Below are 14029 nucleotides of genomic sequence, written 5' to 3' on the forward strand. Positions count from 1 at the left end.
CTCCACCTCCTCATGTCCCGGGGGCAGCTGGTCCCAACCAGCCAGCTCCCTCAGACTCTACATTGTGATGATTCCTCACCCCCTCTCTTACCTCACAGAACTAGGTTGACCCGGCCCCAGCCCCTCTCTCAGCCTCACCCTGTCTTCCCTCTTAAGATAGCTTGCCAGACCCCAGGGCCCCATTTGGGTTCATGTTCCTTTTCCCTCTCTGACCTCTCCCAAATAGAACAATGCCTCGGTTCTTACTCTACCCGTTTCATTAAGGAATTTCAATATCTCACTGTCTTCTATGACCTCTCCTGGCACCGCCTTTACATTATCCTTCTACCTGCCTGACTCCTGAGGAGAAGGAAGAGGTTTGGTTGGTAGCCCAGGCTCATGCTGACACTCTTTAACAGACAGGACCCTAATAACGGTCCCATTGGGACTACTGTGGCCCCCCACAAGAAGCCTGATTGGGACTATCAGGAGGGAAAGTCTAGCCCACAATCGTATGATAACTTGCCTAACTGGGGGACTCCAGGCAGCTGCCCAATAGGCAGTCAACTATGATGAGTTAAAAGAAATCTCACAAGGAGCAAATGAAAACCCCACAGCCTTCTTTGCCCAATTATGAGAAGCCCTCCAATGCTCCACCAACCTGAACCCCGATTCCCTGGAGGGATCCACACTCATACACATGCATTTTATCTCTTAGTTGGCCCCGGACATCTAGCTTAAACTCCAAAATTTACAGGTGGGACCTCGGATGGGCCAAACTGAATTAGTTAAACTGGCCTTTAAGGTTTTCAATAACAGAGGCAAGAAAAAGGCCCATCAGGAGAAGTGAAGGGAAGAGGCTAAGGCCAAGACCTATAGTCAAGCTTTCCAACTGCTTGCTTTGGCTTTCAAAGAGACCTGAGAGTCTCCCAGGCAAAAAGGAAAAGCCCCTCCATGGGCTTGTTTTAAGTGTGGGAAACCTGGGCACTGGGCTAAACAATGCCTAAATTCCCAATCCCCTCTGGGGCTGTGCCCACCGTGCAAATAGAGGGTCATTGGAAGTCCAACTGCCCCCGGGCCTCTCAGGGCAAGGGGGTATCAGTTACCACTTGAATTGGACCCCTGGTTTTGAACTCCCAGACCTTCTGGGACTAGCAGTGGAAGACTGAAGGTGCTCAGGGATCACTATGGTTTCCATGCCCATCTCTCAGACAGAACCTTGGGCAAATCTGTCAGTAGCAGGTGAGCCAATCTCCTTTCTCACCAACAAGAGGCAATTTATTCTGCTCTCCCTGAATACTCCAAACCTGTGGCCAATCCCTCAGTCTCCATCATTGGGGTTGATGGCATTGTACCACAGCCTGCTGTTACCCCATTACTAGCTTGCACCTTAGAGGGTCACCTTTTTATGCACTCATTTTTAATCATCCCTCGCTGTCCCCGTTGTCCCCACTGTCCCATGCCAATTCTGGGTAGGGATATTCTTGCCAGGTTTAAAGCCCAAATACTCATTCCCTCCCCTCAGGACTCACACAGCATTTTCCTCTTCTCATTGGCTGATCCCTCTCTAAACCCTGACACTCCTCTTCCATTTCCTCCCACCATCTTCAACCCAGAAGTTTGGAACACAGACCCTCCAGCAGTCATGACCCCATCATCAGCCCATTTCCATCATACTGAAAGACCCACCCAATATACAGCTAAACCTCAACACCCCATTCCTGCTAGGCCCTTAGGGGCATCGAACCTACTATCTCCCATCTCCTGTAGGCAGGACTGTTAAAACAAATCAAGTCTCCTTACAACAATCCCATTCTACCCATAAGCCCAATGGGTCCTACTACCTAGTCCAGGATTTACAAATCATCAACCAGGCCATAATTTCAATACATCTTATTGTCCCTAATCCCTATACTATTCTCTCTCATTCTATCTAACACTACCCACTATTCAGTTTTAAACTTAAAAGATAACTTCTTTACTATCCCTCTACACCCAGATTCCCAAAAACTCTTTGCCCTTACCTGAACTGATCCTGAGACAGGCCTCTCTCAACAGTTAACCCGGACAGTCTTCCCTCAAGGTTTCAGATACAGCCCACACTTATTTGGGCAGGCACTTGCATGGGACTTATGGGAAATAGATGTCTCTCCCTCTACCCTTCTACAATATGTTGATGACCTGCTGTTATGCAGCCCTTCCCTAGCAGACTCCCAACAGCATACAGCTAGATTCTTAAATCACTTGGGAAAATTAGGGTATTGGGTATCTCCTCAGAAGGCCCAAATCTCTCAAACCTCAGTCACTTATCTGGGCTTCACTCTGACACCACTGAAAAGGGAATGGCAGCAGACAGGCGCACACTGATTGCCTCAATGCCAGTCCCTACCACTAACCAGGACCTACTTTCCTTTTTAGGGCTGGCTGGATATTTTATAAATTGGATTCCCAATTTTGCCACTTTAGCCAAACCGCTTTATGAGGCAACAAAAGGACCCTTACAGGAACCTCTACCACCAGATAAGCCCATAGAGCAGCCCTTTCAGGTCCTAAAGGAGGCCCTTACTAAAGCACCAGCACTCATGCTGCCAAACCTAAATAAGCCATTCTTCTTATATACTGACAAAAGGTAGAGCATTGCTCTAGGACTCTTAGGACAAAGATCTGGCCCTGACCTTAAAATCATTGCATATTTATCCAAAAAGCTAGATCCCACTGCCAGAGGATGGCCCACCTGCCTCAGAGAACTTGCAGCAGCCACCACTCTCTTAATTGAGGCACGTAAACTCACCTATTCTCAACCCAGCACTCTTTATTCTCCTCATGCTATTGCTGACCTCATCTCCAATCAGGCTGGAAAATTCTTACACCCCTCTCGACTCCAGTAGACATTCCTCACTCTATTGCAAGCCCCTCATGTAACTCTTCAGCACTGTACCATCAATCCAACCACCCTTTTACCCTCACCTACTCCTCAACAAGACCCTCACTTATGTACTGAAGTTCTCTCTAGCTTACTCTCCCCCTTTCCCCAAATCTCTGGAACTCCCCAGCCCAATGCAGAAGATACATGATTTATTGATAGGAGCTCCTTCGTCACTAATAGTAAATGAAGGGCAGGATATGCAATAGTATCCCATTCACAAATCAGGGAATCAAGCCCATTGCCACCAGGGACATCCTCCCAGCATGCAGAATTAATTGCTTTAATTTGAGACCTAGCCCTAGAACAAAAAAATGATTATCAACATTTACACTCACATCTTGCACTCTCATGCGGCTATATGGGCAGAAAGTGGTTTCCTCACAACAAAAGGCTCATCCATCACCAATGCCTTAATTTCTAAACTCTTACAGAGGGCCCACGATGCCTCTCCAGTAGCTGTCATTCACTGGAGGGGCCACCAAGGTACCTCTTCAGACATTGCCCTGGGGAATGACAAAGCAGGCAGATAGGCAAAAAGAGCTGCTATGGCAGCTCCAAGTGGTAACTCCTCACCATCCCCTCCCTTATTGCTCACTACACTCCAAAAGAAACTAAAGCACTAACACAAAACAGAGCTGTATGGGAGGGGCAGTGGCTTACATCTGGAGGCTGGTTAATACTCCCCTTAAAACAAAGGGAGAAAATTCTTACTCGCTTTCACAAGGCCCTACATGTAGGGTTTAAACCTTTGCTTAAATTCCTCACCCCTTTAATAACCTGCCCCCAACTAGCCACCACTTTACAGCCATCACCCAATGTTATATTTACAGCCAGACCTCTTCTCCCATGGGGGACTTAGACCACCTCCCTCCTTTCCTATCCAGCAGGCTAGGGGACAAGTTCCAGGACAGGACTGGCAGATTGACTTTACCCACATGCCTCCCATCAAAAGATACAAATACCTCCTAACCCTAGTGGACACCTTTTCAGGGTGAATTGAGGCATTCCCTGCCACATCGGGAAAGTTATCAGAAGTAACCCCTGCTCTCTTAAAAGAAATTATCCCACGCTTTGGGGTCCCCACCCCTTACAACCTGACAATGGCCCTGCTTTCATATCCCAAATTACTCAAGAGACAGCCAAGGCACTTAATACTCAGTGGAGACTCCACATTCCCTATCATCCCGAATCTTCAGGCAAGGCAGAGAAAGCAAATGCCATCCTAAAAACGCATCTAATGAAGCTTTCCTTAGAACTAAAGATGGACTTGATCTCCCTCACCCTACTGGTGCTTATCAGGATTTGAGACACCCCCAAAGCACCCACCTTCCTTAGCCCCTTTGAACTCATGGACGGTCAGCCATTTTTAGTTACCAATTTCCCCAGCTCTCCCACCCTGCTTGGAGATTATCTCCCAACTCTAACCCCGACTAGGCAACTCTTGAGAACATGCTAACAAAGTTCTCCTCAGACCAGTAGAGGGCTCTCTGGCCCCCATTACCCTAGAGCCCAGGGGCTGGGTCCTCCTCAGAACACCGTCAGAAGTACAGGAAACCTTAACTCCCAGATGGACAGGACCCCACCAGGTTGTGCTTACTGCCCCTACAGCTGCAAAGCCTTGGGGGCTCTCCCAATGTATCCACTCTTCTAGGCTCAAGAAGGCATCCACCCCGACAGACAACCCTGCACTGAAGACACTTTCACTCCGCTCCACTCCCAGGTCTTGTCACCCATCCGTCACCAACTCACCGGAATACCAGAGACAAGGATGAAACGAGCTAAGTACCTGCAGACAAACTTCCCCTCAATCTTTTCACCAGTCTCCTCCAGGACACTGGTTACTCCCGAGACCTTTTTCACCCTTGTCCTCCGTCTTATTGCTCAACTCCCTACTCCCATCGCAACTGAGGAGGACCTCCTTGCTTTTTTGTGGGATGCTTTTCTCCAAGGGGATTTCCAGGATTACTCTTACCAGCAAATTATAACATGGCTCGAGCTCAATTAGCCCTAATTAGCATATTACTCCTGTCCTTTTCTCCATCTGTCTGACTGAATTGGCCTAAAACCCCATTTGATTTAGTGGCTCGCTTTGCCTAATCCCTTAAACTAAATTACTCCTGCTGACTTTGCCTTTCTGACCTCAGTTGAGGGTATGCCCAGCCCCTGACACTGTCCCAATGAGGAAATACTTCCTGTAATCTTAGACTCACGAACAATTATACATACACTGGGGCCCCTGGATTCTTAATAGGTACAAAACCACATCATGGCCAGGGCTCTTCATCTCCAAATGGCATTCTCCCCAGGGCCTGGTGTTTTCTCTTATCATTGATCATTGAAAACCACCTATCTCTTCTGCATCACGAATCTAAGGAGCACAGGAACCCCAGCTGAGCCAGAGCAGTGTCAGTATAACTTCTCCATTCCTTCAGATGACCCCTCATAAAATACCACCCATTCCTACTAGAGGATGAACAGACCTAGGCCTACCACTACATCTGAAACCCACAACCTGCTGTCCTTACTAACACACCCTCAAATGTTAGCTCTGCTTATTGTATAGGTAGGCCCACCAAAATCCATTTCAGAAACAGGCCCCCTTCTTGCCAAAATAGAAACCCAGAGCTTCCCCACTCTGTACCAAGACCGAAATGTAGCTCTCCAGTTCGGAGAAAATCAGGGCTCAATTTTCACTGAATACATAAAAATTCCAGTCACAGGGAACCTTACCCCCATCCTGTACCCTCTGTTCATAGCATCTTTAGTGGCTTAAGGGGTAGAATGATGGGGAACTAGGGTTACTCATGGCACCTCAAGAGAAGGCAGACCAGAACTACTCTTAACTCAATACTTGTTTGCAGAATTACACCCACCCTCAGGGATACACTGGATCTGCAGAGTGCGTGCCTACTGGACCACATCCTCAAACTGGATAGGGCAATGCTCTTTAGGATACCTATTCCCAGAGTTAGCCCTTGCTTGGGAAAACACCTCACTTCCCTTCCCCCTTAAGGGAAAGGGACACCTTGTTGAAAGAGGGGGACCCCTGCTAATCCCCACAATAGCTTTAATCAGTGCCACTGCCAGGGTTGCAACAGGGGGCACCTCAGTAGGCATATGGCACCAAATTTCCCAAGACACAGCTGAAATATTAACTAAGATGGGGGAAACTCTAGCTGCACTCCAGAACAGCTAGGCTCCCTAGCCGGGGTGGCTCTACAAAACTGGAGAGCCCTCGACCTTCTCACTGCTTCAGCAGGTGGGACATGCCTATATCTTGAGGAAGAATGTTGCTTTTACATACACAAGTAAGGTCAAGTCTAACAAAATATCCAAAGCATATTAGAATCAGCATCCAAAATTGAAAACTTAAGCCCCTCGATTGATCTTACTTCCTAGCTTCCCAAGATGACATGGTTGCTACCCTTCCTAGGACCCCTTTTCATGATACTTCTGCTTCTATGCTTGGCCTATGTATCTTTAACCTCTTTGTGAAGTTTATATCTTCCAGACTCAAACAATTCTGAAAGCAACAGGAACAATCTTCGTCTTACAATAATACCAACTCAAGCAGGCCCAACTCCAGGCCCAACTCATGGACATGGCTTAGGGACAGCTCTACACCCTAAATGTCAGCCTGAAGCAGCTTCAGAAGCCAGACCATCGCCCTCTTTCCCCAGTAAAAGTAATAAAAACAGCCTGGAATGTTAGGGCCAGAGACCCCATGTTGCCTACTCTCTAACCTGCTACCTGTGTCAGGACTTGCAAAACAGGCTATGGTCAGTTGTCATTGTGTTCTTGAGAACTGTGGCCTGTAGTCATGCAGGACCTGAGCCACCACCTGTGCCCTGCACCCAATCACAAGGTTCCCTATTATCAGAGGCAACTGAGGCATGGCTGCTGGCGTCCTGCCGAGAACTAGTTATACCCCCATTGCCCCGTCTCCTCTCCTGCAATCATTTCTCAGAAACAAGGACCATAAGTCTCTTGACAGCCATCCCTAATCAGGGGACATTGTTCTTTCACAAAAACCTAAACCATGGACTCTGGAGCTGACCAGCAGGATGACTCACCCCCCAGGGGTCTGCTCCACACCCTTAAAAATCTTTCTACCCCTTCCCTTGGGGCTGTGGCCTGTCCAGACTCAGTCTGTCTGCCTGCAGTGTCTCTCTCCTAATAAAACCCTTAACTGGACTTTTCTGGCTCTGGATCCTTTCTTAGCCACCTCGGCAACCTAACAGTAGAGTCCTTACGGTTTTTGTTTTTGTTTTTGTTTTTGTTTTTAATAATTTATGTATTTATTTGTTTGTTTGTTTATTTATTTTTAGAGAGAGGGGAAAGGAGAAAGAGAGGGAGAGAAACATCACTGTGTGGTTGCCTCTCACTCGCGCCCCCAACTGGGGACCTGACGTGCAACCTAGTCATGTGCCCTGACTGAGAATCGAACCAGCGACACTTGGCTCGCAGGCCGACGCTCAATCCACTGAGCCACACCAGCCAGGGCCCTTAAGGTTTCCTATATAAAGAATTATGACATCTGCAAAAAGTGACACTTACTTCATTCCCAATTTGGATGCCTATTTATTTTTCTAGCTTGATTGGTTTTAAAGATATAGGCCACCATCATCTCTCACTTAGATGACTACAATAGTTGTTGCCTATTTATTCACTTTGCTTTTATTCTTGCCTCATACCCTACAATATATTTTCTACAAAAGAGCCAAGTGATCTATTAAAATGTAAATTAGGTCATATCACTCTCCACTTAAAACTTCCAATGGATCTCCAAAACTCTTAGAATAAAATCCCAACTCCTGAATATGGACTGCATCATCTGGCCTTAGACTGCCTCTTCAGCTTTAAGTTGTATTACTCTCCTCCAGCCACACCGCATGTCTGTCTTTTCTTCTAATGATGCAAGCTTGCTCCTTTCCCAGGGCCTTTTGTATTTTGCAGTTCCTCCTCATTTTCAAGTCTCAGGTCAAATGATATTTCTTCAGAGAAGCCTTCTATTACCCTGTATCATGGGGGCTTCAAACAAATGCTTCAAGGATCCAGGGAATAGGGTGCAGGGAGTGAAGCAATATATATTTATCCAAGAAAAATGAAGACATCTCTTCAAAAATACTTGTACAAGAATGTTCGTAGCAGATTAACTCAATATCTAAGCACCAGAGAAAACCCAAATGTACATCAATGGATGAATAAATAAACTGATATATTCATACAACAAAGTATTACTCAGTAATAAAGGGTATGAAATACACAATCATGTGAATAAGCCTCAAAAACATTATGCTAAATACAATAAGGCAGACAAAACAGTAAGTACTGTATAAATCCATTTATACAAAATTCTAGAGCAGGTAAAACTAATCTATGGTGTAAAAATATCAGAACAGTGGTTGTGTTTACTGGGATTTACTGGGAAGGAGCATGAGAGAATATTATGGGATGTAACAATGGTTATAGAAGTTTTTGTTACACAAGTGTATACATTTGCAGAAACACTGAATAGTACACTTACTATCTGTACATGTTTTCACACATACATGTATACTTCAGCCCCCCAAAATGATAAAATATTTAGGTGGATATGTACTGATATCTGCTATTTACCTTAAAATGTACCAAAAAATAAGTTGGCTTTATTAATGATGAGTTGAGGGATGGGTTTGTGAACAGATGTGTGATAAAGCAATATAGTAAAATGTCAGTGGTAAACTGTAGTGGTGGGTATACAAATATTCATTGTATAATTCACCCATCTTAGATGTATGCTTGAAATTTCTTATAATACAACGTTGAGAAAGACTCCATAGTGTTTTTCAGAAGAGAGGAGAAAAAAAGGGGCTAGCCTGAGGATAAATATAACAAACTTTCTGCTGATGTACCTCTCTAGTTGACTTTAGATGAACTGACCTCCACTCCCGGTTCTTGTGTAAACTGGTAGCTTCTTGGCAATATCAACAAGCATCTGCTTTTGGACTTCAGGTCTCTCTTCATTTTCATAGCGCTCCTTGTCTGTATAGGATAAGTGGAACTGAAAGCAGAAATAAGAAACAAGACTGTTTTTCAAGATTCACAAAAAATGAAAAAAAAAAAACTAATTATTTAGAAGAAAATATTTGTTACCTATCCTTAAAGCTCAGGCACCGATTTGGCTTATAATTTCTCTGGATATTTATCTCAATTATCTTATCTGGCTTTTATCTCAATCTTCATAACTCTGTGTGCTAATTGGCATTGTTTTATAAATAAAATAAAACTTAGATTAAGTAACTTGAGTATTTTTACACTCACTCAACTAGTAAGGAGCAAAACTAAGTTGCAAACCTAGTTCACCTTACTCCAAGACTTGTGCCCTTTCCACTCCATTATACCACAATATGATGTTGCATACAGATGTGTGACACCTTGCTGACAGGACCCTACTGATAATTAACTATGCTTGTTATTAACTTGTAACTATTTTTCTTTTCTTTTTAAAAATGATATTATAGAAATTTTCCTATTTATTTTTAAAAGATTTTTAAATTTTATTTTTAGAGAGAGGGAAAGGGAGGGAGAGAGGAAGAGAAACACCAATGTGTGGTTGCCCCTTGTGTGCCCCCAACTGGGGACCCAGCCCATAACCCAGTTATGTACCCTGACTGGGAATCAAACCTGCGACCCTTTGGTTTGCAGGCCAGCACTCAATGCACTGAGCCACACCAGCCAGGATATAAATATTTTTCATAGGTGACACTTTGTAGAATCTAGATGAGACTGCTTGTTATATTATCTGCATATTCTAATCTTGCAAATGAGTAGAAATTTGGAAATTCAAACTTGTAGTCTGGTTTGGAGCTTCTTGACATCTCTGCACCATACTTTGCTAGTCTTGCAAAAAATACACCAACAATTTCCCAAAATTACACAAAACTTAAAGCTTTCTTCTGTCTGTGCCAAAGTGTAAGCAGAAATAAAAAAGAGAAGAATCTGTGTTCAGACTTTCTGGGTTTGAATCTCATCTCTTCCACTTAATAGTTAAAAAAATCACTTTTGAAAATCAGACGCTTTCAATTTAAGTTTATTCACCTGTAAAATAGAGGCAATAATACCTATTTCATAAGTTGGTGTAAAAGTGCTAGAAGTACCAAGTTATAAAAAGTCTCTTTTTTGAGATTCAAGATGGTGGTAGAATAGATGGAAGGTACACTCACCTCCTTGCAGGACCAAAGTAGAATTACAACTAAAATATAGAACAATCAACCTGAATGACCAATTGAAGATTAGCAGAACAGAAGTCTTATAACCAAGAATTTACAGAAGAAGATACATCAAGACTGCTCCAAAAAGGATGCCCAGGGCCAGTCACAGGCAGCATCTGACACTGGACTGCACCACACTCCCTCCCAAGAGGCCCAGAACCAACACACCCAATGGCCAGCTTCCGACAGCATCAGAGCAGGATCCAATTAGGTTCACAAGAGGCATATCCAAAGACATATATTGGCAGGCACCAGGCTCTACTGAGGAAAATTCCACTTACTGTGGTCACAGCTACACAGTAGCTGGCATACTATGGTAAGAGTTGATCCTTAGAGTTAGTAAGCCTGAAGGTTGAACTCATGCATGAACTAGCCAATAGCAATCAACACTCAATCACAACAGGAGGGCTCACATAATCCACACAAGAACATTCCTGGAATACCCAGATCAAAGAGATTGCTCCACTGGATCCCATAGGAAACAGAGTGGATCTAGCTTGCACATAGGAAAAATCAGAAAAAAAAAAAAACAGCCTAACTGGGGAGACAAAGAAACATGCCCCAAAGGAAAGAACAGAAGAAATCTCCAGAAAAAGAGCTAAATGAAATGGAGGCAAGCAAACTACCAGATATAGAGGTAAAAAAAAAAAAAAGGTTTTGGGGATGCTCAAGAAATTAGTGAGAACTACAACAGCAAGAAAAAGGACATATAAACCATAAAAATAACCAGTCATAAATGAAGAATATAATATCAAAAATGAAAAATACACTAGAAAGAATAAGCAATAGATTGGATGGAGCAGAAAATCAAAACAGTAATTTGGAAGACAATGTAGCAGAAAACACCCCATCAGAGCACTGAAAAATAAAAAGCAATACTTAAAATGAGGATAGTTAAAGGAACTTTTGGGACAACGTGAAGTGTAATGACAGCTGCATCATAGGGGTACCAGAAGGAGAAGAGAGAGAGCAAGACATCAAGACCCTATTTAAAGAAATAATGAGGGAAAACTATTACCTGGTGAAGGAAAAAGACACACAGTCCAGGAAGTGCACAGAGTCCCAAATAAGATTAACTCAAAGAGGTCCACACTGAGAACATCATAACTAAAATGTCTCTGTCTCTTTTCATTTAATTTATTGGGGTGACATCAGTTAATAAAATTATATTGGTTTCAGATGTACTATCCTATAATACATCATCCGTATATTGTATTGTGTTCGCCACCTAAGTCAAGCATACTATCATTCTTTTGTTGTGAGTTTCAAATATAGGCAAAGCTGATAGAAGTCAGATTAGTGGTTACCTTTGAAAGGAGGTTGACTGGGAAGTGGCATAAAATATATTTCTTCTCTTTTTTACCTTTGTTTTTATTTTTTACACTATTACAGATGTCTCCATTTCCCCCCCTATGCCCACCTCCACTCAGCCCTCACTCCCCGTTCCCTCAGGCCATCACCACACTGTTGTCTGTGTCTATGGGTTATAAAGGATATTTCTGAGGTGTTATAAATTCTCAAAATTTAACCTGGATGGTGATAATATGGGTGTATATATAGGTAAAAATTCATCAAATTAGTCTTTACAGCTTAATTGTTGGAGTAGAATATGTATGTTATACATCAATAAAAGAGTAAAACAATGAAATATTTAAGATCATTTACATGTATCTAAGTTTAAAAATTGGAAATGCATAAAATCAAACACTATTTTAAGAAACATTTCAAGTGGTGCGTTTTTATGGTATCATGCCATGTTTATGTAAAGTGAGAGGTGAGTATTGCCAGGGGGTATGTAGGAATATGTAGGGGCATTTTTGGTTGTTATAAATATGGTGCACTACGAGCATTTAATGGGTGCTAAGGATTCTGTAATGAACTGGACAGATATATAAAATCCAAGAATTTTCCCAACCAAAAGGCTATAGATCAACATTATACAATACTAACTAAATAATGTAAATTTAATAAATAACCAGTTATTTTGTTTCCTTAGAAGAAATTATATTGACTGACTCAAAAGTATGAAGTTTGTAACAACTATTTTTAATATTAATAATACTAGTACCTTGGGACCAGCCCTGGCTGGTTTAGCTCAGTGGATTGAGCGTCGGCCTGCGAGCTAAGTGTCGCTGGTTCGATCTTCCAGTCAGGGCACATCAGAGAAGGAAAACTCTGACTCCAAAAAACCTCCGCTGCCTTGCGGCATACCTCTTCAGGGGAAAGGCTAAGGGAGTAAACCCCGACAGAAAATCCGGAGCCGGAGTCCCTAAGGCGGTTTGACGTTGTAGTCAACACCGGCAACTCCTGCGGCGCACCTGAAGCCAAGCTGTATTGACTCCGTCTTTCCCTTGGATCCTTCAGCTGCGAAGAGAGGGGGGGTCTGCTGCATGGGCAACAGCAGACCCTCCATATCACCCTGCCCAGGCTCTGTAGCTTCAACACGGGAGGAGACAGATACCGTGTCACTCCCGAGTCGGACTGCACAGCCATTCTCGGCGGTGCAGATAGACTCTTAGGAAGCTACACCATCGTCTCTCGAGACGGACGGCTGCCGACGACGAGTACCTTGGGACAACACTTAAATTTTTGGGATGTCTTTCGGAATATAACTTTCTGGTAGTACACAGCGCCTGCATAAAAGGTAGAGGCAGGTTTGTTACTGCTTGTATATGATGAATACCTTGTGATTATTCAACAAGTTGGCTTTTGTTTAGAATAATAAGCCATGCCTGGATGCCCAATTTCTGGTACTAACCAAGCCTTTTTGAGGATTAGAATACAATGAGCCAGCAAATGAATTTTGGGTGGGACAATTGGTGATAGAACAGGATATAGCTGATATTTAAAATATTAATATTGTGGCTATCAGTTAAGCCCAAAAAACTCATCATTCCTTTTTACCAATTAAAATTATGAAGATAGGGAGTGCTTCTCAGAGCTGGGACCTTCAGAGCATGTCTCCCTCAGAGCCTCCTGTCCAGGATTCAGATGGCTGTGATTGTGAAGAAGTGGAGAGGCAAAGTACTTGCATCCCTCCTGCAGCTTAGGTTAGAATCAACCAAAACAGTAGACTCTTTTGATCAGTCCTTCAGAGTCTCAGTGACTCTGCTCTGCTGAGTTTGCTCCTGCAGAGGGGATGGCTGGCTCCACCGAACATAAACCTACAGTGCACTCCTTCTGGGGAGCTAGAGTTTAAGACTCTAGCAGAGACTAAGTGGTAGGGCTCTAGACTAGTGGGCACCCCCACGCACACATTAAGAGACTGACCATGCTGCCCCCACCATCCTCCTGACACCAGTCAACCCACCCTACTGAACTTGCACCTTGTGGAAGGGTCAGTGGATTGTTTTGTTCAGAAGGCTCTGGAGCAAGTCCAGGAAATTTCAGTGAAAGGCAGAGTAACCAACAGAGAGAAGTGAATCTCAGAAAGCCTTGTACCTTTTATTGATCTGCCTCCAGCTCAGAGCTGCAGGAAGCTGACCCTCATACACAGCATGGCCCTTCCAAACACAGCCAGGCCCAGTAGATGCAGCCACTGACAGTGAGTAGCATGGTAGCTCCCCAGAATGGTAGCCCAAAACCTGGTACACACAACATCTGACATCAACCTACACCATACCCGGCCCAAGCAGATCCAGAACCAACACAACAGTGGTGGGCTTCAGACCACACTAGAGCTACCCAACTAGTCATACAAGTAGCACACCCAAAGGGGGGTTTCAGCAGGCACAAGACCCTGCTGGAAACAAATTCAGCTCATGGGGCAGCCCCTGAACAGTGACTCATACACAGTAATAGAGGTCTATCCTTACAGTCAACCTGAGGATTAACCCCACCCACGAATGGGTCAACAGCATTCAAGACTAAA

At 43.8% G+C, this 14029-nt stretch overlaps 1 protein-coding gene across 2 annotated transcripts in view; it reads right to left on the minus strand.

Annotated features, from left to right (window-relative positions):
• ZDHHC15 (zDHHC palmitoyltransferase 15) overlaps window positions 1-14029 on the minus strand; it is an 87395-nt gene that overhangs the window by 36966 nt on the left and 36400 nt on the right. For both annotated transcript variants that reach the window (XM_090263898.1, XM_090263897.1), the window contains exon 4: window positions 8828-8948. In XM_090263898.1, the coding sequence (XP_090120024.1) occupies window positions 8828-8948 (121 nt within the window). The remainder of the gene's footprint in view (window positions 1-8827; window positions 8949-14029) is intronic.

This window comes from Furipterus horrens, unplaced genomic scaffold, assembly GCF_987537825.1.
Source record: "Furipterus horrens unplaced genomic scaffold, mFurHor1.1.pri manual_scaffold_17, whole genome shotgun sequence".
Lineage (NCBI taxonomy): Eukaryota > Metazoa > Chordata > Mammalia > Chiroptera > Furipteridae > Furipterus > Furipterus horrens.